At 33.3% G+C, this 26836-nt stretch overlaps 1 protein-coding gene across 1 annotated transcript in view; it reads left to right on the forward strand.

Annotated features, from left to right (window-relative positions):
* The window catches only part of PACRG (parkin coregulated), a 211687-nt gene that overhangs the window by 26931 nt on the left and 157920 nt on the right, over positions 1-26836 (forward strand). The window contains exon 2 of the mRNA XM_041477137.1: positions 21222-21356. Coding sequence (XP_041333071.1) covers positions 21222-21356 — 135 coding nt within the window. The remainder of the gene's footprint in view (positions 1-21221; positions 21357-26836) is intronic.

Below are 26836 nucleotides of genomic sequence, written 5' to 3' on the forward strand. Positions count from 1 at the left end.
TCAATTTGAAAATATACTAATAAATAATTCTCACAGCACAATTACTTGTGAACACTTATCTGTTATTAAAATAAATGATGGTAGTGTATTCTGTTGATTGCAAACAGAAATGTCATTGAGAATATGTACCATTTTAGAGCTTTGTTGAAAGAGTCATGTCAGAAGAGTCAGCAGTGACTACTGCATTTCCCATGTAATATATTTTTATGAATTTCAAGTACATAGTTGAAGGTAGTTTAATGAACTTTTTGCAGTAGAAAGATGCAATGTGATTCAAAAGAATTGTAATTATTTTTTTCAAAAGCAACACAACATACTCTGTATAAGGTGGATTTTAAATATTGTTGCAGCTATGTAAGCCAAGCAAGGAAGTCTGCAAAACAGAGTAGAAAGCAGATTCTGTAATAATTAGCTCTCAGTTTTATGAGCACTTTTTTCCCTTTCATCCTTGTTGTATTATAGAGCAGTGTCATCAGCAAACTGATACCAGTAGCCTTCAAGAGATTACAATCAATCAAGTTTAATAATACCTACAAAACAGTCTTTATCCAGTGTGAGTAGATTTATAAAACATTATCATTTTGTTTAAAAAACGTTATCATTAGGCTGTGAGTAATCAGCATAGCAAAGAAATTAATGAGTATGTAAGGTGTTTGTTTTTGTTTTGCAGTTATCAGTAACACTGAGAAATCAAGCATTTCTCCTGAATTTTGATGTCTGCCCTAGAGGCTGTAGAAAAACCAATTGTATTTTAATTTATATTATTTTCCCAAAACTTAAATGCCCTTGATTAATAACATTATATGCGCCAGCAAAGGATACCTCTGCTTTCAATCTGTTTCAAAGATCATAGAAGCAGTACATGTTAGGACTCTAGGATGTTTCCTAGAGAAACATCCTAGGGATCAAGAAATCTGTACATTTCTAATGACTGACCTCTCACCTTGAAAAGCAGCCATGAAGGAGAGCTGCAAATGCAAGACCACTGTCAGGTCAACCTGTCGTGGTGCTGACAGGTCTCTGATATAAAACCCAATTTACAGTTTAAGAAGCACATCCATTATCCTTCTGATTTTAAAATATAACATACATCAGCAAAATGATAAAAGACAGTGCTTAAGAATTATGAAAGTCAAGGCATATTTCATATCAGAAAGTCACAACCTTTTTTGCATATTACTGATTAAAATTACAGTGAATTTTAATATTTATTTGTGTCTTTATTTCTTCCAGAAATGAAAGAGTTATCATAATTTGAACTTTAATCATTGTAATTTGACTTGTATTACGTTGTTTGGATTAGTCAGACATTCTAGTATGTTACTCTTTATAGGAGTTTAAGAGGTTTTTGGAAGTGTGGATAATTTTAGACAAAGTGATCTGTCAGTTTTTGGGAAAAAGTACTGTCTTTTTGATCCTAATAAAAAACCCCACAACCAACAAGCCATGTTTTCCCTAGAATTAGGTTTAAGCTTCATCTCCATTTGTAATTTGGAATAGAATAAAAAATTTAAGTATTCTGTGTAAAGAGAATGTCTTCTACTTAAAGTTTCAGTTCTTGAAAAATGAAAGTTTAAGGCATTACTGAATGGTCAATAAAAAGGAATTTTTTTACTTGATTACCATAATGGACTTCAGTGTTAAGTTAGATAACCTAAACAAAACACTGATTATTTTACTGTCATATCCACCAAGGCTGATGGAGAAATAATATTATGGATTTCTAGTATGAAAGCAGCTTTTACTTTTTAGAACAGTTTCCAGTGTTGTCTTACTTACGAAATTTTAAAATAGCTATTTTAACTTTGCCTATGTTTGATCATACCTTTTTCTTTTATTGCTAAGTAGAGTTGCTTAGTATATAACTCTTGATTCTGCAGAAATACTGGGCATAAGATTGCCTAAGTACCTTTTTAAAACTTAGAAGTTCTTTAGGAATAAATATACTATTAGTTTCATATTTTTCATGTGCTTTTGATATTTCAATCATTTGTCCAGTCTGTAAAGTATTTGCATTTCTTTAAACCATTAGGCCTGTAAATTCCAGAAGGGCTCTAAAATCTTGTCTGCAGTTTGGTTTATTTTGCCTTCTACTGGTAGGCATTTCAAAATAATGAATCTGTGCTCTAATCAGTGAACCTCTGTTGTTTTTGTTTTGAGACACCGCATAGGATAAGAGACAGCAACCTAATTTTTAAAGTTGAAGTACATTTCATTAGTATTTCTAAAGTCTCAGAATATCTTCGTGTGAAATAATTTATGAAGACACAAAATTGGTTCAAAATCAGTATGTTCACTTAATGTGTGTTTGCTGTTATGGTTTGTATTTTCACTTAGCATTTTCTTGTTCCTTGAAGACAGTGAGATATTATCTGATCTAGTTTATGTATAAGCAAAATAAAGTATGTTTATCATTTAAAAGAACCGAGAAAACCACTTACTAGCTATGTAATCTAAATCACATTTCAGGCATGTAGTCTCTGGTAAGATTCTTCTTTAACATCTTTATGATGCCCATAACTGCATCAGTTTTAATAGGGACACTATAAAAATTGTTATAGAGGCTTAGGTACAATGTGCGTATCTTCAGGTTAATTGCTTTCTAGGAGCAGCTCCTCTAAAAAAGTAAAAGGAGCCTTGCACCTGCACCTGAATTTAGCTAACAGGAGGCATTTAGCTAACATGTAGTTAGCCATTTTTGGAAGTAATTATTGTGATGGTGAAAGAAGGTCATCAACCACAGATAGCCTTTAATTTGAATTTTACTAAGAATTGCAAGAAAACAGACATTCTTTTGAGGTAGGTTTTTTTTGTTGGTTGTTTTTTTCTTCTTTAGTGTGTTTTGTATTTTTATTTTTATGAAGGTTAAATATAACAGAGCAATTTCAGAATTAACGTAAAAGATTTTTATTCAAAAAAGTTTAATTTAGAACATTTTTTATTTAATGGAAATTTTGAAAAATCTGTTTTTTTCTAATAATTTTTGAGAGGAAAAACACTTTGAATGAGTAAAAAGTTCTTATAGGTTCTAGATTCAAAGGATTTAAATACTAAAAAGTAACATTTACTTTGAAATTTCCCAAACAAACTCTTCATATAAAGCAAATTTTGTAATTTTCAGTAAGTTATAGGCTGTTTCCTGGTGATAAAGTTGCTTAGTTTTGTGATTTCCCAAGGCTTCCTTACATGGCTTCTTTGAACTATTGGAAATGTTCCAGAAAATGTATTTTCTTACAGCTCAGTGTAAGGTTATACAGTCTGCAAGCAGGAAATGCAGGCCAAATGTGCTGAGTAGGGTCTATATGTTGCAAACCAGGGATTGAAAAAAATTATCTATCATGAAAGTGGTAACAGCAGTGGTAGGCAGCAATGAGCTCTGGTCTTGTATATAATGGACTAAACAAGGCCTGTAGAGACTATGTGAAGTATTTTGTTCATATGTAATATCAGCAGTTGGGAAAAGGTCACAAAGAGAACTTCTTGCATTACATGTAAATCCATTATACTGCAAGATATATATTTAAGGGAATATTTACCTGGTTTTGTTTGCATTTGGACTTTTCCAAAATATAATTATTCTAGAATAATTATCTTTATGTGAATTCTCCCCTCTGAGGTGTGTTTCCATATGGACTTAAGGTGAAAGAATTGAAAAGAATTTTTTTTTCTAGACTAATTAGTGCATAATGAAATATTTTGGAAAATTTCGAACTCTAGATGGGTGTTAATGATGTACCCTGCAGACTTGGTCCAAAGCCCATTGGATTTAATTCCTCTTGCTTCAATGAAATTTCTTTCAGAACTACTGAGCCAGCTTTTAATATTTACTGGAGTAGATGGAGTTCAGGTAATTAGCAATTTTGAATAGGATTTAATGGGGCATTCAGTTGATTTATCGAGCTCTCCAAAGTGTTACATAGATTGAGTTCCTTTGTAGTTGTCTTGTTCCAGAGTGGAGGGAAACTTCCCTGTCATTAATGTTTGTGTGCCCTGAAGGAAACATTTCCACCAGCTTCCAAAGGCAGCAGTAGATCCTCCTTTCTGCAGGTATGAGCAGGTGAACTTTGCTGCTGCCTAGAAATCTTTACTGTTTATCACTTTTTTTCTCCCCTGGTCTTCATTTTGCAGCCTCTCTACTTGTGCCAACTCTCCTGTTCATCTGACACTAGAGTAAGGTGATTTGGCTTTCTAAGCCAGCAAAAAACTATTAACTTTTTTCCCTTGGGTTAATTTTCTATGAAATTATTCAGATGTATCAGTTCAGGGAACACTCACAGGCACATCACCCAGTAAAAGTCAGATGTTGGGAATGTATGTCAGGCAGTGGGGAGTGGAGGAGAAGCTCTACCTTTAAGCAGTGGTGAGATGTTAGATCAGCTTTTTGCTTAGGGGTGTTGTGATAGCAAAGCCACTATTGAACCTTGCACTTGATAGTAATCTCTCAAAAATACACTGGGACTCATGATTTCCGACTTCAGGCAATGGAACTAAGGCTCCAAAGTGTAAGCTTTTCTATAATCACAGCTAAGAATTAAAAAAAAAAAAAAAAGGCCTGTGTAGGATTAGTTCTTTATTAAAACCATTATATTTAGAATGAATTTTTTATCCTGCAGAGGATTCTTGATTTTTTTTTTCCTTCTTTGCGATACGTTCAGTTTTTATTTGGTGTTCTGTTCGGGGGTGTTGGGCAAAAATGTTCAGGCTGTGTGTGCATGCATTCTCTCAGTTTTTCTTTCTCACAAAGTTCTGCATCCATCATAGTTCCTTTGTGATATAGTTTACAATATAATTTATACTGCACAGAATATCTTTATATTATTTTTTCTCTGTTGTTTTCATTTTCTAGTTAAATACTTAGTTTTTTATTTTTCCATTCCTAATACACTAGGGTATGTCGACCAGTGTGTTGGACATCATGCAGTATTTTCAATGTCATTAAACTAAAAGCAGGAAAACTAATACACTGATAAGCATTTAATTTATTTTGTATCTCTTCCCCATATTTACTGTTTTGTGGATAAGCAATTTTTTTTAAACTTTTTTTCTCTCAGGAAATAATCTATTTCTCAGAAGGTTAACATTCTCAGTATTTTCTATTGCTATCAGATTATTTAAGGCTCTCATATTTTCTTTAGAAACAGCTTTTTCAGAAGAATGTTAATCTAGTTATTATGTTAGTTTTTACTGTTATCTCCCAGTCATGATTGGATTTTTGGGAATAACCCCAGGTTAGATATTCTTCCTTTCTAGCATAATAGTACTGTTCTTCTTCTGACCTGTTTTCAAAAAATTCACTGTGAACATTTCCAGTTCTTGTATTTTTCCTATGAAAATGTAATTTATTGTTCATTAAACAAAATGTCTTCAATCTGCTTTACTAAACAGGTTTATATTGCAATACTATTTCAGTATTCCATGTTTCCTTCCTGCTTTGGCTACAGCAAACCCCATGGAACTAATGAATCAATGAAGATGCAGGTGGAGAAGACAAGGCATGGATCAGTCATACCACAATTCTTCAATCTTGAGTGTTTATCAGAACACCACATTTCAGGAAATTTCAGTCATATGGCATCAGTAATAATTATTGCAACATTTCTGATTCTAAAATAATCATTGCTTTTGCACTGTTAGGGGAAGATTTTCTTCAAATTTGAGCACTGGAATTTTCTTCAAGGAAGTGGTCACAGCACCAAGCTTGACAGAGTTCAAGTGTTTGTGCTCTCAAGCACATGGTGTGATTCTTGGGAATTGTTCTGGCTGAGAGTTGGACTTGATGATCCTTATGGGTGCCTTCCAACTCAGCATAATCCGTTATTCTCTAAAATTAGTTGCAACTTTCTACTGCATTTGCATTGGAGCAAAGATTTGTGATAATATATTTGATTTTCGAGTTTGTTTCTCAGCATCAAATATTCTGTGCAGTCATGTTCCTGAGTTTATTCCTTAGCATGCAGAAATGCTAAGGTGTTAAACACCATAAAATTTTACTAATACTTGCCTTCTGGATGAGTTTCTTCCTCTAAGTGTAAAAAAAGCAAGCCAGAGAAAGGGTAACTTCTTTGTTTTCTGAGATTGCCTTATCTATGTGGCTTTAGAATCTTTGAAAAATGTGCTTTACTGTACTATACTATTCTTAATGGTGTACTTGCAAACTGATAGCACATTATCACTAGAAGCCATAGTAAAAGTACAGGATCTGTTGATGACATTGTACAACCATTTCAAAATGAGAAGCTCAAGGTTATTGTATCTGTACCTTTAAAAATCTTAAATGCATCTTATGCACATGATAGAAATATCTGAAGATAATTATTTCACTGAAACAGAAGACTAAAGAGCTTGGTGGAATATTCTGGCAGAATATTCTGAAAAAGCTGCAGAAATGGTATGGAAATATCTATCACATAGTGACAATTGCTAACATTTTATTTTCATTTAGTCTTTGTCCCTGTGTGAGAATATTTTACTCGGATTCAATTTTTCTGATGTTTCATTATGTCTAATCCAGTTCATAAGTTAATGTGATAGATAATGACCTTTCTGGGGTTGAAAGAGAAAACACATGAGAAAAAAGAATGCAAATGTATCATTAGAGGTACTGAGAGCTAATTTCTGTTTGCATAACTTTTAAGCAAACTGAAATAATTTTTGGTCTTTATTTGACCAAAAGTTATGTCACTGAACTGTAGTCACTGTTAATATTTTACATGTCAACACTTTTAGTAGATTTGAAAATAAGTTTTACCTGATATCTACCTCTGTCATTTCTCTAATTTTGCTTTCCTGAATTCGCTATGCAGTTACTCAATATGGTTTTGATCTTCACAGAACCTATAGCTTTATGAGTCCATTCTCTCTTTTTCTTCTTATCTGTTGAAGCTGGAAAATTCATCAAAAAATTGTGCACAGAACCATATTTTTTGGCATTGGCTTTTTACAATTCCTTTGGCTAATTGCACCTTTTTTGCCTGTATGAATTTTATTTTAAAAAAATATACATAAACTTCTTTGAAATTTATTCCATATTCTTTCAGTAGTAGATTATGTTCATCAAGTATCTAAAGAAAACTGACAACTGAATGTTTGGAGTTTTTGTGTAGGTGCTCTTGATTTTGATAATCTGGTTGCCTGCTAATGATCCTTGGGATGACACTTGTTCTGCAGCCCATCTGGGGGATGCAGGGAGAGGGTTTATGGTTTTTTCTGCATCTCAGTAAGAAAGGCCTGTTAACAAAGGACATGCTAAAATAGCTATTTTAATAGGACAGAATAAAGTGATGAATACACATAGAAAATAAATTTTGTGGCCTTTCAGATGCTTGGAACCCTCCTTTCATTTAGTGTTGAACTGTCCTCAAAGTGGATTTGCTAATGGCACCTCACTAGGTTTTTAAAATGTTGGTTTTTATTATGTATGTGCATTTTTCTGTTTGCATTTTTTTGAGCTATTAGGACTTCATGTTTCTAAAGAAGACATATCTAAAGATTTTAATATATGGCATCTGATAGCTAATTTGTGCCAATATCAGCTGTGATTAGTTTCATAATCTCTTATAGCCTCTTTAATCCTTTCAAAGACCCTTTATTGCAAATGCCAGCATCTGACATCAATGTTTTTACTAACCCAGTTACAATCTGGCTTAATTTTGCAAATTAGTTTTTTATGATTGCATGCTCCACCCGTGCATCTTTGCAGTTTCTTTTTGCAGCAACACGGTATAATCCTAAGCATCTTTTGTTGAGATTTTTTGAAGCTGTGATTTTTACCAATAACCATATGATTAATTTCTTCCTTCTTGTATTACTAGCTGAAAGTATTTTGATTGATAAATGTAACGCAAAAGGTGACTGATTACATAAACCTAAAATTTCATAGCCTTGGTTTTTTTCAGGAATAAAGGAAATAATTCATAGCAAGGAATTTGCTCAGTGAGTTCAAATGAGTTTATCTTCTGTTGTTTCAAAACTGTTTATGAGACTATCTGAATTCCCTCACTTTTTTCTATTGTACTGATTTGTTGTGTAAATTTTTGCAGGAATTTGGCAATGTATTTTTAAAGTGGGCATTTGGTTTATAATAAAACACAGTTTCAATTAGGTATACCTTCTAGTCGTCTCTTCAATCCATCTAAGTTAACTATGTGTTGGAAGACCATCTTTTATTTTGAAAAAGAAAGTATAATTGAGAGCAGAATCACTGCATTCAAGACTTTGAAGAGTAAGTTGCGACTATGGCTATTTGAAATGGAAAATAAAATGTGAGATTGCAAGTACTTGGGCACATAAAATGCAAAATGTAACATATAATCAGCTGGAGATTTTAATTGTTTCCAGTAATCTCATAAATTCACCAAGAGAGCTCTTGTTAGATGGGTGGGTACCAAATAATTTTTCATTACATTACAGTTCTTTTTCACAGAAAGAAAGTGTCCCAGAAATGTAAATGTCCATACACCTTCTTATTAGAAACATTAGAAATGTAAATTTGTAGAGAATTCAATATGAAAAGAAAAGGATAAAAGAACTAAGCTAAATATTTGTAACCAGTAAAATTAAAAACTATCAGCTGGTTAAATGAGAAAAGGAGCCTTAGGAGACACCTTATCGCTCTCTACCTGAAAGGAGGGTGTAGTCAGGTCAGTCTCTTCTCCCAGCTTAAATGGTATAGAACAAGGGGAAACAGCCTCAGATTGCACCAGGGGAGGTTTGTATTGGATATGAGGAAAACTTTCTTCACCAAAAAGGTTGTCAAGTTGTGGAACAGAGTGCCTGGGGAAGTGGTTGAATCAGCATACCTGGAAAGTAATAGTGAAAAGACATGAAGATGTGGCACTTAGGGACATTGTTTAGTGGTGGACTTGGAAGTGCTAGGTTAAGGATAGGATAAGGATATCTTAGGGATCTTTTCCTACCTCAATGATTTTGTGATTCTATTCTATGATTAGCTGCAGTACTTTATTCTGACTTCCATCAGTGTTATTATTAGTTGGTCTCAGTTGACAGCTGAACTGTTAAATACTGTATTGCTCAAAATTAATTTTTCCTTAAAATGTTAATAAATCTGATAAGTAAATAATGGTTATTGCTCACCTGTCTTTCACTTTTTACTTCACAATTCCCCAGCAATCTTTTCTTTCTGAGATGGTGTAACTGATATGTATCAAATAAAATTGTCAAGTTTTTTCCTCAATTTCTGTTTAACTTTGAAGTTTCAGTTTCTGTTACAGAGCTGAAGGAGAGCTTTTGTTTTGATTTTGTTGGTTGTATAAATTAGACTAATAAATGCTATTCACCCTATCTGCAAATCCTACTGCTAGATTCTATATATGTTGCTTGCGTTTGTCAAGAAAAATAGAGCTAATAAAAAAGATTAATATGTTAGAAACAATTTTTTTTACTACAAAGACTAAGTGTCTTTACAATGATTATTCATGCATAATGTTCAACTACAACAGACTCTTTGTTGATCCTCAGTTCTGCAAAGAACTCACTCTTGTGCTTATCTTGTTGTAAGCTGAGGGAGTTCAGAAGAAGAAAAGATGGATGAAGCCTAATGTCTTACTACTAGTTTCCAGCTGTCACTCTGATGGGGTTTCAACTGTGCTTTTTACTCTTTACTGGAAAGAGCATTTTTTCTACCCAGAAAGATGGATAAAACTATGAAAAGAAATTTTTCCATGTAGAGAGTCATGTTCAAATTTCCAGTTACATTTCAGTGTCCATGTTAGCTTACTGGAAACTGGCTCTTCTGACAGAAAAAATGGCATATGTAGCCTTGTGACAGCAAACTAAGCAATGTTGTTCAGAATAGTCAGATGCCTTGCAGTCTTTATCCTAATGTCCATATTTATATCTAGGAGCAAGATGGACATTAAAAGATTATTTGTTCAAATGACCACCAGGAAAATTGCTGAGTATGTTGAAAAAGCCATAAAGATTCTAAACTGAGGGGGAACATCACATCTATTGGAACTCTGTTTTCAATGTTTCTAAAAACAGTCCTTCATTTTTCTATATTGGAAAAGCTTTTTTCATAATCATGAAGGCTTTTTTTTTTTTTTTTTTTTTCAGTTGTATGTGGAAAACTGGTACGGAGAGATCGAAGGGAAATAATTTTAAAAACTTCCATGTCTCAGAGCCATAATTCTTGTTAATTTCTGTTCATGGAAGAGCTGTTTTCTGACAAGCTCTCACGGTTTTTTTATTGATTCTCTTGCAACTTATGTGGAGTAAAATTATTAATATTTCTGTTCCGGCACTTAAAAAGCTACCTCATTTTCCCTTAACTCCATCTTATAACTAGATTATGTTAAATGTGTTTCTTCTATATTTTCTATCTTACTTCAAGAGTCTACTAGGTTCCAATGGAATTATGCTTTGTGATACTGAAAATTGAATCTTTTTCTGGAATTTTGTTTTTCCTAACTACTGGTTGATTTCTTTAAAAATATTTTCCTTTATTATTAAAACAACAGAAATGTTTTTACTTTAATTGGCATGGTCTTTAAAGAATGATTTCTTTGTCTTGAATTTCAAACTGGAAGTTGAAAATTAATTATCTAAGAGGTGCTGTTCTGAGAGGCTGCAAGAATATACAGAATTAGAGTAGACATAAGTACCTGTGTTAGAAAATGAAGCCCCAAACAAATAATTGATAGTCCAAATGTGTCTCAGGAAAACAGAGTTTGAACTTTCTGGCAAAATTTAAATTTGAATAATATAGTACTTAAAGCTCTTTTGAAAAAAAGAAAGCTTTATAAACAAGGATTTCATCTAGTAGCGCAATAAATAAATGCTGTTTAATCTAAATTACAGCCTAGGTCACCTGCATTCTCCATCACTTGCTGCCCTGAGATTTAATAGCAAAACCTCTAGGGCAAAGTTACTGGATTATGCAGCCTATGCAATTTCTTTGAGTTATAGAAAAATACTGTGTATGAAACCTAGAATTTGTGATTCATTTAATTAAAGTCCTAGCAGCCTGATAAAAAAAAAAAAATTAGTCTAGCTAAGAAGATACTTACACATAGAGTCAAATTATCCAATTATTGCTGCTTATGCCCAGTAGTGAAACTGTTGAAATTTATACACACCATCTTTGTAGTATCCGTGCCTTCAGCTGATGTTGTGCTCATCCTTCTAATGCATGTCTGGGTTCTGAAGTCAGTGGTGCTATTCCTCATTGGAAGAAACAGATCATCATCCCAGCTTTCTTGATAGGAGGAATGTGATGTTTTGTTGATGACCTTTTCCCCATAACCAGAGGGTTCCCCTTGGGTATGTTTGGCATCACATTTATATGTTAGCTAACACAGCTGACTTTTTCTTCATTGCCACATTATATCCAAATTTACTATAAATTTTACAGTTTGCATATTTTGTATACTTATTCATGTCTGGTTGGGGGGTGTTTAAATATATCACTATATAATCTTTTTTATTCTTTATTGTCCTTACAAAGTGGTGATAATGATTCTGTAATTATAATGTAATTATAATGGAAATTATATTAAGCATACAAAGAATATGATTCCTTGAGACTGCCTACTTTCCAAGAAGTTTAGTGGAAATCAAAACAGGTTTTTTTTCTGGATTGCATTGTTCTGTGTAATTGTAGTAGTTTGTTGCTCATGGGACTAGATTTTCTGATGCACTTTAGTCCTCCTTAAGGAGCTAGTAGTTAATAAATAAAAAATGTCCAGTGAAAGTTCCCTATTGCTAATTACCAACATTAGTAAGTAACCTATTTATCACTCTAGTCTATAATGTATACTTTTCAACTCTTAATGTCCATACTTGTGAGTTGTGGGGTTTTTAGAACAATTACTTTTGACTAATGTATGAAGACAGTAATACTTCACTTCAATGTTCCTGTATAATATTGATACAAATTTGCATTTGGGAGTTTTATTAATAGTTTTATTATTAATGCCCTTTCCTAGATGCTATGTAGAGCAGTTTCATCATAGTTCCACCTTAATTTATTTTGCGTTTATTTTTTTATTTATTTGATAAATTTCAGAAATACATTTCTCAATAACTGGTGTCCTATTTGGTACCCTGGAGAACAAGACACTCATCTTTACTATGAAAATCTTAGATTTTTTCAGTTATAGCACTGAAATTTATGCATTTGGGATATGGTTTCAACTAAAACAATGTTTTCCAGGGTTCTAGAACCACATATTAGAAATAAGATTTAAATAAATTGATTAGAGCAGTCCCATTGAAACTAGATACCTTCATTCCAATCCCTGCTCAAATACCATATATACCAAATAAAACTGCATCAGAATATTCTAGGAAATAGCATCTCAATATATTGAAGTCTCATAGATAAGGCATTCTCTTTTTTTCTGCCACACCACTTCTATAAGGAGTCTGTACACTGTAAATTAATGGTGTCAGTTTAAACTGAATTGAGTATAAATGTGTAGGTTACAACACAAGAAAATGCAATGGATTAGACATAATTTGACTGAGAAATGGCATAATGCCTAAAAGAATCATTTTTATTCCGCACATTATGGATACTTTTCAGTTTCTTCTAAGTAGAAATGATCCTTTTTAATTTTTTAGAATCTTCAAATCACCAAGAAATTGAAATTTTCATTAAGTTTTACATGTTCACTGTCTAGGTAGTTAAGTCAAATCTACTTTGCTAATAATATACACTGAAGATGCTCTGTTTCTGTCCTTTGGCTTTCACCCAAGAGAATGTTCATGCTTCCTGCTAAGCTCAAAACTGGGGAAGGTTGGGATTCTGCTCCTGCTAGCACCCTAGCAATCAGCTCTGGAGATGATGAGGAGTATAAGAAGAGGAAATAATCATGATGAGGAAAAGAAAATACGTAGCTGGTCATATTTTCTGGCAGAGGAAGAAAAAAGCTCTACATCTATTGTGGGGATGCTTTGAGTGTAAAGGATGAAATGAGCTCTCAAACTTTAAAAAAACATGTTTTGACTAGCTAGATAGAATATGCCTTCCTGTGCAAAAAAACATTCCTGAGAATATTCCTGTGAACCATAGGAAAATCTTAGGTCAATCTTCTGTATTATTTCAAGTCTAAGTGGAATAAAAGATGTATGCAATAATGAAAAAAATTATGCCTAGCTGAATCTCTAATCACATAAATATATAGGACAAGAAGGCTAGCAGGAAAGCTGCTGAAGTGCTGAAGTTTCTTTCCACAATCTTATGTGGAAAGAAACTGAGGAAATTATAGCTGAAGCAGTTGGACACCCTATGGCCGTGAATGATCACAATGCTAAAAGGAATCTGTGTCTCAGACTCCTTTCCAAAATAAAAGAAAAAAAAGCCCCAAACCCCCTGTCAGTACTCTCCAGTCTAATCACCTTACTGAAAAGAGAGAATATTTGTAATATTTTAAGGCATTTTTAGTACCATGACAGAAAAAATGGAGTACAAAAAACAATAGTAAGATTTTAAAAAATGGGGCAGGCTTTGACGTTTTAACAAGAGTTAATCTAGCTGTACTTCACTATGCACCTGAGACATCATGATGTCCAAAGAGGTATTTTCAACTCCTTCCCAAACAGTCTATTAAAGAATCTTGGTAAAATTCACAGTACATGACTTTCTGATACTTCTGAAGAAAGATTTTGTTTTCAGGAAAAAAAAAAAAAAGAGGTGGCAGGGCTTAAGGAAAAAGCTATTAATTGAAGTTTAAGCCATTTCTTAGCTCATAGCATACATAAATTGAACAATTCTGAAAGAAAAGCTTAGGACATGACATTGGATGGTTTATTTAAAACTTGTCACTGATGATTAACAAATGTCAGCATATGATTGCCAAACTAAAAAGTATGAAGATGATAACTTTATGTAAGGATTTTTTTAACTTAACAAAATGATCCCCCATATCTTCCAGACCTCCAAGACCACAGAATCCTCACTGCCCTGAATATGTGGCAGATTGATTTAGCCTACAGTAACAATGCTGTATGGATTAAAGATGCTGTATAAGAGCTTCAGTATGAGGAACAGCTATATTCAATAAATAGAAATGGTAATAGGATCCTACAGAGTAATAAGTTGGGGTTTTTAAAAAATATTTCATATATTCTGGTCCAGATTAATATATTTCCATGCAGATTTAGTAGACTTCAGTAACAGTATAACTTCTAGCTGTTCTGAAATTATTAACATCAATATAATAAAACTTTATCATTACTTTTAGGCATGAATAATAATATTTCAGGTAAAGGCGTTGCAAACAACAGTTTGGGTAGTTATGGAGATTGGCACAAAATATTTGGGCAATATCAGTTACTACAGAAAGTGATTAAACCCTGCATTTGCCAATATGAAAAGCATTTAAAATAACAAAATTCTGAAAGTAAGAGCTTTGTGACTTTTGAAAGATACATTTGTCCCTTCACAGTCACAATCCAGCTACTGTCAGCATCTGTGAAGAAATATTCTGTGAGAGCTCCTGTTCACTTGCATCCTACAATTTTGACTTCTTATGTGAGACAAAATTGACTCTTTCACCAAGGAAAATTTAACTCTTCTTGAGAGTTTTTTTTACCTATATGCCAAGCAGACAAGCAGAGATTGTTAAAATGTTTTCAACTGCATACAATATGAATTAAAAACTATTTGTTTCCTACTAGTGTTCCTCTTGTGAGGGAATGATTTGAACTTAACATCAAAGAAATCAATTCATCAGTTTTCCCTGCAAAGAGGACAGATATCTTTGCAGGTTAATAAATACCTTTATGAGCAACAGTAGCACTGAAAGTAAAAGAACCTGCCCTACATTAAAATAGCTATCAGGAAAAATTTAGAAGGCTTCCAGATTTAGTGCAATTGATGCACTGGAAAGCTTTGTGAGACTAACAGAGCAAGACTGTATTCATCTGGACTGGAAGGAAAGAAATATATTAATAAAAAAATATATTAACAGTTGTCACTCTTCCCCCTTTGCATCAAAGGAAATTGCTTGGAAAACATCACGAGAGAAATTTAAATTATATTAAATAATTACATTATATTCCAGTAGATAATAAGAGATGAAGGATCTTCCAAGTACAAAGTGCTGTAGAGCAGTTTATAACATAGGCACATCTCTCTTATTGAAACAGCTTATCTCTTCCCCAATCAAAAATAACATTTCTTGAGGTGGTGAAATAGAGTAATTCTGCATGCAGCTTATGTCTTACTTTCCGTAGTGTCGCAAGGCAATAATGAGATACAGTGTCTTTGTACAGAATCACGTGTCTAATTTTTCTTTCAAGTGGCAGTGCTTTGGAAGCATTTGTGATGTTTGCTGACCTATCAGTAGTTTCATTTGGGGGTCGTAAAATTGATTTTTCTCAATTTGACTTTTGAAGTTATAAGATGGGCTTTGATCTGTTGTCCAGATTTGTGGAATAGCCCCAGAAGCAGTTTCTAAGCATTAGATGTGGCACCATTTAAAGCATATCAAAAGTGGCACATTTGAAGAAATATCTGATACATGTTGAGGGATCGTGTTCTTTTGATATTGAATGCTTGTGATATTGATATTAAATAAAAAGAATTAATGTGGAACTCAGCAGTACCTACTGGGACATCTTACTGTGCCTCTCCTGTCATTTGAAGTTTCTCTTCCAATTTTTGGTGTGACTGCCTAACAAAATCAAAACATGATTGCAGAATGTATTAACCACCTAAGTCAGTTTAATCAAATTAGGATCACTAAATTAAGAAGAGCAGGACAGGCTTTGCTGCTTATTACCAGTCAGAGCAGACACTCTTGGGGGTGCCTAGATGAAGTTCTGATTGTTAACACTTGCTAAGATCTGTGTTTCCAAATCTTTAATACTGCTACTGTGTTTATTCGAAACTGTGGATGTCACCAAAAACTATTATCATCCTATTGTTCTGTTGTGTTGGTAGTAACTGCCAAAATCTTGATGTTTTCTCATGGGTTATTGATGAGATTGTTTTGATGATGGGATTGTCTGTGTTACAAATGTAGAGGTACTTTTGTGTGGGATGACTTTTGCACCTCAACCTGTTAATTAGGCATGAGTTGTACCTAGGCAGTGTTGTGTCAGTGTCTGTCCAGCCAAGATAAAAGCTTTATCACACTATGAAGATGAGGACTCTGCGGTTGGCAGTTCTAGTAAAGTTTTGGGTGTCAACATGTCCCTGAATAGTGCTAGGTATAATATTTGGTCTTTATTTTTGAATACCACTGCTAGCTTGAGTATTCTTCATTGCATAGTTTGACTTAGTTCATATATATTACATTTTGCTTGATGTTGACGTTAGGATTTGGCCACAGCTTCTCGCACCAGTACCCGAGGAAATGAATGCTGATCTTTCCCATGATGAAGTAAGTGGATTGCCAGTTGAACTATGCTGCATTAGCAAAGTTTAACACCAGTACAAGAGGTGGATGAGACAAACGGTTTGTCAGTGGTTACACAGACATTTCCTTAATGCCATCACCTTTACATCACCCTGAGACAGAAGGCATTAATAAATTCTATTCTGTGGATACAGTGCAATTTTGTACACTTTTTTTTTTTCGTTTGAATACAAAGAATGGGAATTTATGGTTTTATTTTGAAAATTTAATTCTTCAAGGTGATAATATGGCATTATATTTTCAAGGAAGCCTTTTTTAGGTAAGATAGTTGAGTGGTCATATAACTTTGATTCCTGTAACTTCAAAAATAAATTTAATGAATTATTTTTGTGAGGAGAAAATATAAAAGGCTAGGGCTAAATTCCAATTTTCCTGTCAGAATCTTGGCAGACAAAAAGTGGAAATAATTTCTTCCTTCTAAATGCGTTAGTCTGGGTTAATAAGAAAAATCTTTAGCCATTAAATTTGATTACATCACTTGTCTTTTTTAAAATACAATATATGAAGTATTATATAAGAACAGTAGGATCTCAGTCCAGTTTTTGTTAGCTTAAACTACTTACAAAACTAGTGTTAATTTTAACACTAACTAGTGTTAGTTTTAACAAAAATGGCCAGTTGTCCTACACAGACATATTTAGGTCCCTGAGTGTGCATGGAATTTGACACTCAGAAAATGAACAAAATTCAATCTTCAAATACTAATCACTATCTAAACCTGGCTTCAAAAATTTTTTCTTAGTCATTCTGCTAATGTGCCATCACTGAAAAGCTTAAGAATGCAACCTGGTAAAATGGCTTTCAATGCCCATGAATCAATGAAAGAAATATGGTCTTTCTCTATTTTTTGCTTAATGGCTTGCATCTTTTATCTTGTCACATAGTTCAATGGCATAGAATTACAATAAATTAGTTTTGCAATTATCAAACTCTTCAACTTCTCTTTGGCATTTAACGAACCTCAGAATCTGTTTATTGCTTCATATACTTTACCATCATGAATATTAGCCTTTAATTAACTGGAACTCTAATCTTAATCTTTCTCACTATATTGCAATGAAACATTTTTATTAACTTGAAGAAGATAGTATTTGTTACTATTTTTCCAATAAATGGAATACTTTCAGAATGACCTTTTTATCAGTAATTATAACAATATAAAATATAAGAAGGTAAAACTCATTATACCAAAGAAAAGCATTGTCTGATTAGTTTTTGTGTATTTCACTTAGCTCCCTAAAATCACTGAGAAGCCTCAGCTGAGAGAGGCCTATAGAGATCATGTGGTCCAGGGTTAGATCAGGAATTGCAAGAAAGTGAAAGAGGAAATCATGCACATAAACTCTTCCTCAGGCAGATTGTGCACAGCTAGAATGACCCAAAGCAGTGTTTGCATTAGAGAATAGTGCTCTGTGGTGGTCTCCCTAATAATGAAGGCTGGAAGGAAAAGAAATTGTTTGCAAAAGGTAAGCAGCAGTGACTCAGTACAGCCGCTCAAGCGAAGGTCTCATAAACTAGGTTTGTCAGATACAAATGAAACAAATTGTCTTCTTTAAATAAAGGAGAGCACAAAAGTACTCTTCAGTCATGCAACATTACTGTATCTTCAATGCAGGGACAGTTCCACTGTCTTCCTGATTGCTGATAATTCTTTGTTCTCGATAGATGTTAGGCTCATTTCTGTCTTGATAATTTCATTGCTTTGAAGTCAGTTACTCTTCCAGGTATTTAAGGGTTCTGTGTCTACTGGAGACCAATCTGACAAGAAAAGCATCTTTAAGACAAAGGGAAAAACAACAGCTCTCTCTGTTGACGCTATTTTCAAGTATTCAGTACACTACTACTTCTCCAGCTGTACACAGTACTTTGGTAGTTATACAGTGCAAGAGTTGCTCAGAGGGTAAAAAAGCCCATATTCAAGTGTAGACAATAATGGCATGTAATATTGAAATGAGAGATATGATAATAGATGAAATGTATTAATGGAATTTCTTAATATTTGGTTTTAGGAATAATTAATTATTTAATATTTTCATTGAGAAAATCAGGATTGCATAATGAAATTTATAGTTGACATTATGTTTGGAGTTGTTACTAAAATAGATGAAAATCATAGTGTGACAGATACAAGTGGAAGCCTTTGAGAACTGATATAATAGAAATGTAATTAAATATTATAGTAAAAAGTACAACATAATGTACTTAAAAGTAATCACAAGAAATTATATTATTAACATTGAGTTCATAATCTGAAAAAAATACTTGCTGTGGCAGGTAATCAATGGGTAATCTTAACCATAAGATACCAGTGTGATGTCACCATGAGACTAAATGTAAGGCTGAGAGATCTACCAAACAGACTGTATCACGTGAAAAATAATACTTATTGTATTTATGATTCCTGATAATAAGGATTTAGTCAACTTGAATGGATTCCTTTTTCTTCAACTTTTCCAGTCACAGCTTAAATGTACAGAAACTTTTAGAATTTCAACACTGACTTTTGGCCAGGAGTTCCATAAATCCACTATTTTCTGCATGAAAACATAAATACTTTTGTTTGTTCCACACTTCTTACTACTAGTTTTTTTATGTCCCATGCTTTTACTGGAGGAGACAGTGGAAAATCTGCCCTTATCACCTTCTCCATAATATCATGATTTTATAGTTCTTTATTTTATTCTTCCATAGTAATAATGTTCTCACTTTATTCTGTTATTTACCTTCAATCATTATCCTCTTCTGGACCTTTTCTAATTCTACCAATACCTTTTTTTGAGATGGCAGATCAGAATAGGTATACTGCTTAAGAGGGAGCTTCTAAGCCTTCATGTAAGAACAATGCACAACAAAGGTGTTTGATACCAACATACCTTTAGTCCTCTAGTATCTTTGTTCCTGGATAAAGAATAGGAAGAAATTTAATTAACATAAACATATTTTCTAGAAAATTTGCAAAGTGCAGTAGGAAAAGGCTTGTAGCAAAGTTACTAACATAAGTTGGGAAGAAGAGAATATCTGGTATCAGAGAAGATGTAATTTGAGATTGTATTAGCTACCTCTAATTATGGTAGTCTGCTAGAAAGAATTCAGATTGTATCTCATGTTCTCAAGACAGCATATTCTTTATCAATAATCTAACTTAAAATCTAACAGTGACCTCTGATATTGTACAGAAAATAATGTTTTAAAGGATGTATGAAAGACCTGCTTGTGAAATAATATACAAAAGAACAGAGGCCTCAAAGTGCAATGACTCTGAGACTTGCCTCAAATGAGAAAAGAAAAAAAAAAAAAAACCTACCCACAAAAAAAAACCAAGTCAAAGTACATATATTGGTGGCATAGAACAAACTGTTCCTGTGCAGAACAGCAAGTGGAGGTTTATTTGCATTGGTTAGAAATGCTTTTCTTTGAGTGTTACTCTTAACTGCTGCAGATGTGTCTACTAAACAAAGTTACAGCTGTGCATATCAAGTTTATTTTCACTGGACATGGTCTATCAGGGACAGCAATATGCAACAATAGGTCACAGTTTAGTAGCCCTAGTTGAAGGAACTTGTAGAAAAGTACAGTGTAGGCATATCAGTAGTGGACTCCTCTACCTAGGCCAGTGGAAAATTATGTGAAAACACTTCGGGGGGAAAAAGTGCCAAGTCAAATTTAGATCTGTAATTAGCAGAGTTAAATTACAGGATAGCCTAAATGAAAAAGAGGACGTTACAAATTTACATTCTATTCACTGGAAAGCTGGATGTCTGCTAGAAACTAATGTAAGGGTGGGTCACTGAAGACAAATAGAATAATATGAAATGCTGGGTATAGTTTAAAATCATTGAAGCTCTCACCTTTTTTTTTTTTTGAAAATGACACATTCTAGCATTTTTAACAAAAGAAACATGCAGAGAATTGTAGGAAGTTCTTATCCCAGATATACAGCTATGGAGTTTCACAGTGAAGAATCAGTTGTCAAGGACATTTGAGATTAGTTTAGCTCTCCTAGACTCTCTTAGCATTTGAGATTAGCTTTGTTAATTAGCTTAAACAATAGATTTCTTTTAAGTACTTGAAATTCTATTATCATAGTGCCAATTGTTAGTTGCTGTTACTACCATGTTTGAGAAAAAGGTTCCAGCATGAGCATTTTGGAATTGGACTGTCATTCAGACTATGACATATGCTAAACCAGCAATACCTCAGATAAGGAACTAAGTGGAGCTAAATCAAATTTCCTCATAGGCAGATGAGAGAGGTCTGAGCAAAAGACCTTCATTCTTTCCAGTGCTTCAACCATCAATACTGAAGACTGGAAGTCATGTGAAAGCTGAATCCATAGCATTTAGAGAAGGGATATGCTAAAAGAGATTACCTGATCTCGTTACCTAATGACTAGCAAAAGGCAGTGGAAGGTGCAAACAGTAACATTAGTTGGAAATTAAGTCAAATTACTTCTAGAAAGAAACAGAAAAAGGCAAAATACTGAATTTCACAACAACTTCTGCTGTGTAATGCCACACCTTCTTGGTGTGTTGTTTTTGCTTAAAAATGCTATGATAATAGAGAGATCTACTTTAAAATATAGCCAGTTTTTATGGGATAATCTGAAAGTGGCAAAAAAAAAAAATGTAGTTTACAAAACCTGTAGATCATTACCAAAGTGTACTTTCAAGGAAGTGAAGTTTAGCATGTAAAGAAGAAATCAAACTATAATTTGGGAGATCACTAATATTCTTCTTTTATATCTATTTTAAGCCACCCTTTAGGCTTTTTCTAAAAATACATTATCACTAAACTGTGGGGATTTTTTGTTTTGTTGGTTTTTCTTTTCTTTTTAAGGTAAGAGGGCCCCCACCTGCAGGATCAGTAAAACAAAGACCAGCAAAACACACAGCGTTTCGCAAGTTTTATGACAGAGGAGACTTTCCAATTGCTGTTCAGCATGAGTGTGCAGGAAACAAAATCGCCTGGAAGGTAAGTCCTGGCACAGATGTGACAACCAGCTGAGCTTATTGAAGTGACATCTCTCATTGTCCAACAAAGTTAGCTTGCAAGTAAATACACTGAAATAATTTCTTAGCAAATGGAAGATGGTGGGAAAGTCATTAGAGAAAGGCCCCTGAGTCAGCTGTCTGCCTTGGCTAACAATTAAATTATATGCTGCAAAAAGGAAGATGACAGAGTTGCTTTGCCTTAGAGAATTGTCTCCTGCCCGATTCATCTCTATTTTTATGAGGACTTGGCAATGCCGCCTGTTTCAGGCAGTCCATCAAATGATGGAAGTGGCTGGATACAGTGAGCAGCAGCCATTTATCTCCCCCAGATTTCACCTTCCTGCAGGACACTTCCAAATAGAAGCTTTAATTACCTAAATGGATAGGTCAAGATTGTCTGCTCCCTGAAAATGCAGAGCAGAATACAAACGAAGGCAGATTCTCATTCCATGGCTGTACTCGCAGTCTCCAGCATATGTCAGACAGCGTAATCGCTGTCATACGTGCCTCTGTTACAGGCTGACCTCCACTGCTGAAACCATTACAGCTCCGACATTTCTCTGACAAAAGGTTAATTGGCTTCAAAATAAATGTATTGCCTAATGACTCTATTCTAATGCGGCTGTGTTTCTCTCTAAAATGCTTGGTGACGTTATTTGTAAAACTTGCCAATCTTCTAAGTAACTACTGCAGACTTTTAAATTTAATTTAAAGAATGAATGCTGATCTTTAACCTGCTCCTACTATTTAATTATTTTGGTTATCATGAATTACTTTATTTTTTGTCTCATTTATTGGACTAGAAAGATTTTGCTGGAAGCCGTGTTAGTTACAGAAAATTAACATAAAATACAGGAACAAAATGTGTCAGATTTTTATAATGTTTTAAATTTTTCATGTCGTAAACATGATATTTAAATGTAAAGCTATGTTAATTCAACACTAAAAGGAGGAATTTTGCAATCATAATTGATTCTGCTTGTAATGAAGCAAACAGGATTGGCTGTGTAATGTGGTAAGTAGTACAATATTTGATAGTAACTAAATTTTTAAGGTAGCTCTTTTGCTTATTCATATACAGAAGAAAGATTTGTACTACTATTTTGTTGCCTTTAGAGGTTTTGAATCAGCACAATGAACAGTTAATAGTTCTTGCAGCAAAGAGATTCATTGTCCCAAAATAGTTTACCCACAATCAAGATAAGATTCCAGTGCAATTGGGCTTCAGGCAACAGTAGAAATTCCCCTGCTGGACTAGAACTCACAGGCTTAAAACTTAAGCCTGCACTCTGATCTTTCATCACCAGGTAAGGCCCAAAGGTGGTTTTCAAGTAACTGCAAAAAAAATCTGCACAATTTAATTTTCATCTTGAGGCTTTTTAATTTCTAATTTCTCAAAAATCAAACTGAGAGGTACAGAAATACTGCTGGACTGGCATTCCACTAGATGATGCTAGTGACTGCTTAGTTGACTTAGGACATCAGGAAATTAAATGGAGCTGCATAAGAAATTCAGATGGGACATTAGCAAAAGCTTTTTCATTGAGAGGGTGGTTGGTCACTGGAACAGATTCCCCTGGGAAGTGCTTGTTAGTTTCTGGACAAAGCTCTTAGTCGTATGATTTAGATTTAAGTAATCCTGTGAAGAAAAAGGAGTTGTGTTTGATGATCCTTATGGGTCACTTCCAGCTTGCTAACTTATCTGCAAGCCTTCCAACCACAGATGCATGCTAAAGTAAGTGTTTCATTTCTATATCTGGCAGTTTTAATTGTTTGAAATCATACTGCCTTGAACAGTCACAACAGCAGTCTCTAGTCAAAGATTCAGCATGTATTTTTTCTTAACATACTCTGCAGTCTTCTAGACCCAGTGTCCACCTACTGCAGTAAAACACTGGCTTTTTGCTAGTGCAGTGTAGGACTGAGATGTCATGCTGAGATGTCATGCAACACTTATTTTTGCTATTCTGCTAAACCTTTCTTTTGGAAAAAAAATATCAGAACTTCAGCATGAATGCAAGTAAGCAGCACAGTAGTAGACTATTCCATTTCTGTATTAGTGCATGTTCAGATTCAACAGTATTTCCTTTATTCCATGCCACTCAATTTAGTCACAAATCAATCCTGACTGAGTTCTGTGGCAGGCAGGCACTCAACCACACTGAGGTAGTAGTTACTTGAGGCTATTGTTTAGTTTGACATGCAACTGTCATTGATTACTGTGCAGTTTAAGTACATGAAACAGGCAAACCGGCATTATCCAGTTCAAATTTTTCTTTAGATACCTTCTGAAGTCTTAGAGGCTGCCCAGAGCTGCCAAAGGGTGAGAATGTTGTTCATCATTAGCTGGTACTTAAAGATACAGATAAAGTAAGGTCTCTATTTTTCACTTGTTAAAGGACATAGTTGCACTACCCAAAAGACATCTAATGGCTAATTTTCATCAGTTCATTAGCTGTATATCTAATTAAAGAAGTTAACTTTTTAGTAATATATTTTACTTAATACTGCTAAATTCATGACAACTGAAAAGATATTTTACATATGGAATGTGTCGAGGCAAATGTCCTATAAAAGTTTGACTGAAGTATACTTAGTGCATGAATCATGATCAAGTGGAAGGATAAAAAGAAGAAATGAATGATAACAATAATATTTTAATCCTGCTGTAATTACCCAATATCAATGTTTTATGTGGAGAGTGTTTAGCTCTGTTTAGTTATAATGTATATCATAATTCATTTCACTCTTGTTAGTTTGTCTGTCAAGTGGTGCATGAGAGAAAATGCGGAGGGTCTCAGAAACCTGATTTTTTTACTGGCAAAGGAAAATACTACAGGATTTTGTTCTTTCCTACAAAATACACAGCTGTATTTTATTTGCTTCTTTGTTTGTTTTTATAACTACTGAATCAAAACCGTAATTGTCAGACAATAATTTTTTTTAAAACACTTTGAACACTTATTATGTTGTAATTCTTCAGACAGAATACAGTACTTTTCAGCCAGAACAGGAGAATCTGAAATGCTTTAATATACAAGAATTGTATTTGGTTAATATGTACCAAAAAATTCACGCAAATGACCCTTGATATTGTGACAGTTCTGCATATCTGTCATTTTAAGTCCATGATTAATTACTTGTAAGGGCTGGCTATGCATAACTGTGGTTGTAGACCTAGATGAAATACAAATTTAAAGTTCAGGAAATGTACAGAACGGTTTCTGAGTAACTGCATGTGTTGAATATTTAGTTATGAAATAATAGTGCTTTTCTGTTGTTACATAGCTTAATGGTTTCTAAAATGTGCTAAATTTAGAAAGAGGCATTCTTCCTCCAAATTAATTCTAAGCATAAACAAGATTAAACTGTGCAGATAAATAATGGTGTTTACCTTGGTGTCTTTTCTTTAAAAAATGGACCAAAGCAAATTAGATCTCACTAGATTATTATAGGAAGATGTATGTTCTTGGTGAATTTTCAGACTAAGTCTTTACATGTAGACAGACATCTCTGAATATTTCTGTAATGCTGTCATTCTGGTTGGTAAGTTTTACTATTATTGCAAGTTTAAATAAACCTGTTTCAACCTAATGGAAGAAAAAATGTAAAAAGATAACATACACTTACAACATATTATACACAAGAACAGGAAATTGAAGCTGGTTTTAAAGAATACCATCCAGGTGAAAAAAAAAAGGATCAAAAATACTCTGATAATGCCAAAGCAAAATTATGTGGTTCTAGAGGATATAATCACATTTGATTCCGAAAGAAGAAGACATTGACTGTCTTGGGGTTCCTAATGTTTGTTTTCAACAATTAGGAGAGAAGTTGTCCTTTTCTCATCTTGAAAAAGTGAATATAGAGAATGACGTGTTAATTATGTCTGTGAAAACAATACATAACTTGATACACAAATTTCTGGCTTTGATTGCAATTAAATTAACAAAATAATTTCAAAATTAATTCCAGACTTTTCATTCCCTTTCAGTGGATGTCCTTGTAGTCAGTGAATTCTTTGCTAAATAGTGTACACTCAATGTAACATTTTAATATCTAATTTGAAGCCTTTGTTTTTATTCTTCCTTGGTAACCAAAAAGACAATCATATATAAACCAGTGCCTTAAAATTTCTGCAAATATTGAATGTTTATGTTTCTTTTGTAAAGTAGTTTTTAAGATCTGGAAAGAAACAACTTCTTTTGTTGAGTTATTGAACAAATGTTCAAGGGTCTTTCCAAATAGGAAGCATTTGTTTTTTTCTAAGAGAGAATGAATAATAATGGCATGGTTTAAATAAGTATTTCTAATGTGTATTAAATATAAAACTTGGGAACATAAATTTTTGTTAATTTAGAATTAGATAATATTAGAAACTGATCTTTATATCAAAAGAATGTACTAAAATATTTATAAGTCTTTTGACTACTTTTGTGGGATCCTACAGTTCTTTTTCAGCTTATGTATATTGCAATTTTATTTCAAAATGTATTAATACATTCTTTTGCACAATCTCATACCAAGCTATGAATAATAAAAGCTCATAGTTCAGGTCTGAAAAGGACTTCCATTTTTAAATATATGGTACTGAATTAAAAAAGGTCAGAATGCAATTAAACCTTTGACTAAGAAAGTTGATAAAACCAAGAAAGTATTTCTGATTATAAAGTATGTGTTTGAAATGCAGTCTCTCTGTATTAAATGGAAACTCATCAGAATGTTTGAAAAATTATTTTTTAGGGAGTGGAGTTAATTATGCAAGTTATTATGCAGGAGTAAAAAAAGCTTCTATTCTTCAAAAGAATTGTAGCAATTTCAGAGAAATGAAAGCCAAATTCAGAAACTCAAACTTTTTAAAGCAAAATGTCAACATATTTGGGTTTTTTTTTCACAGAGTATCTGTGTTCACTAAGGATATGACTTCTATGATTTTAGTTTCTCCTCATTTCCAAGTGGCAACGTAATTGTCAGACAATAATTTTGTTTTTGTTTTTGTTTTTTTTTTTTTTTGTTTTTTTTTTTTTTTTTTTTTGTGTTTTTTTTTGTTTGTTTGTTTGGTTTTTTTTGTTTGTTTGTTTGTTTTTTGTGTTTGGGTTTTTTTTTTTTTTTCAGGGGCTAGTATACGCTATGGTAGCAAATTTATTTCTTTATGATATAAACTAAATGCAGGGCTGAAAGAAAGTGATCTGCCTTCAACATCATGAATTTGGAATGCACATAGACTTTCTCCTTTCACCTGAAACTACTGAAAGTTGTTTTTAATAGTAGGGAGTACAAATAATTTGAACTTTCCATAGTACAGTTTTTATTAGTATGTTGTATACTAGTTTACATAGAATTCTGAACTTCTATGATTAAGCTGGTACCTATATCCAGCACTAAGAAAAAAAAGTTTTGTTTATTTGTTTTGGTGGTGGTTTTGGTTTTGTTTTGGTTGGTTGGTTTGGGTGTTGGACT

This window comes from Pyrgilauda ruficollis, unplaced genomic scaffold (assembly GCF_017590135.1).
Source record: "Pyrgilauda ruficollis isolate IOZ18807 unplaced genomic scaffold, ASM1759013v1 scaffold4, whole genome shotgun sequence".
In the NCBI taxonomy this organism is placed as follows: Eukaryota; Metazoa; Chordata; class Aves; order Passeriformes; family Passeridae; genus Pyrgilauda; species Pyrgilauda ruficollis.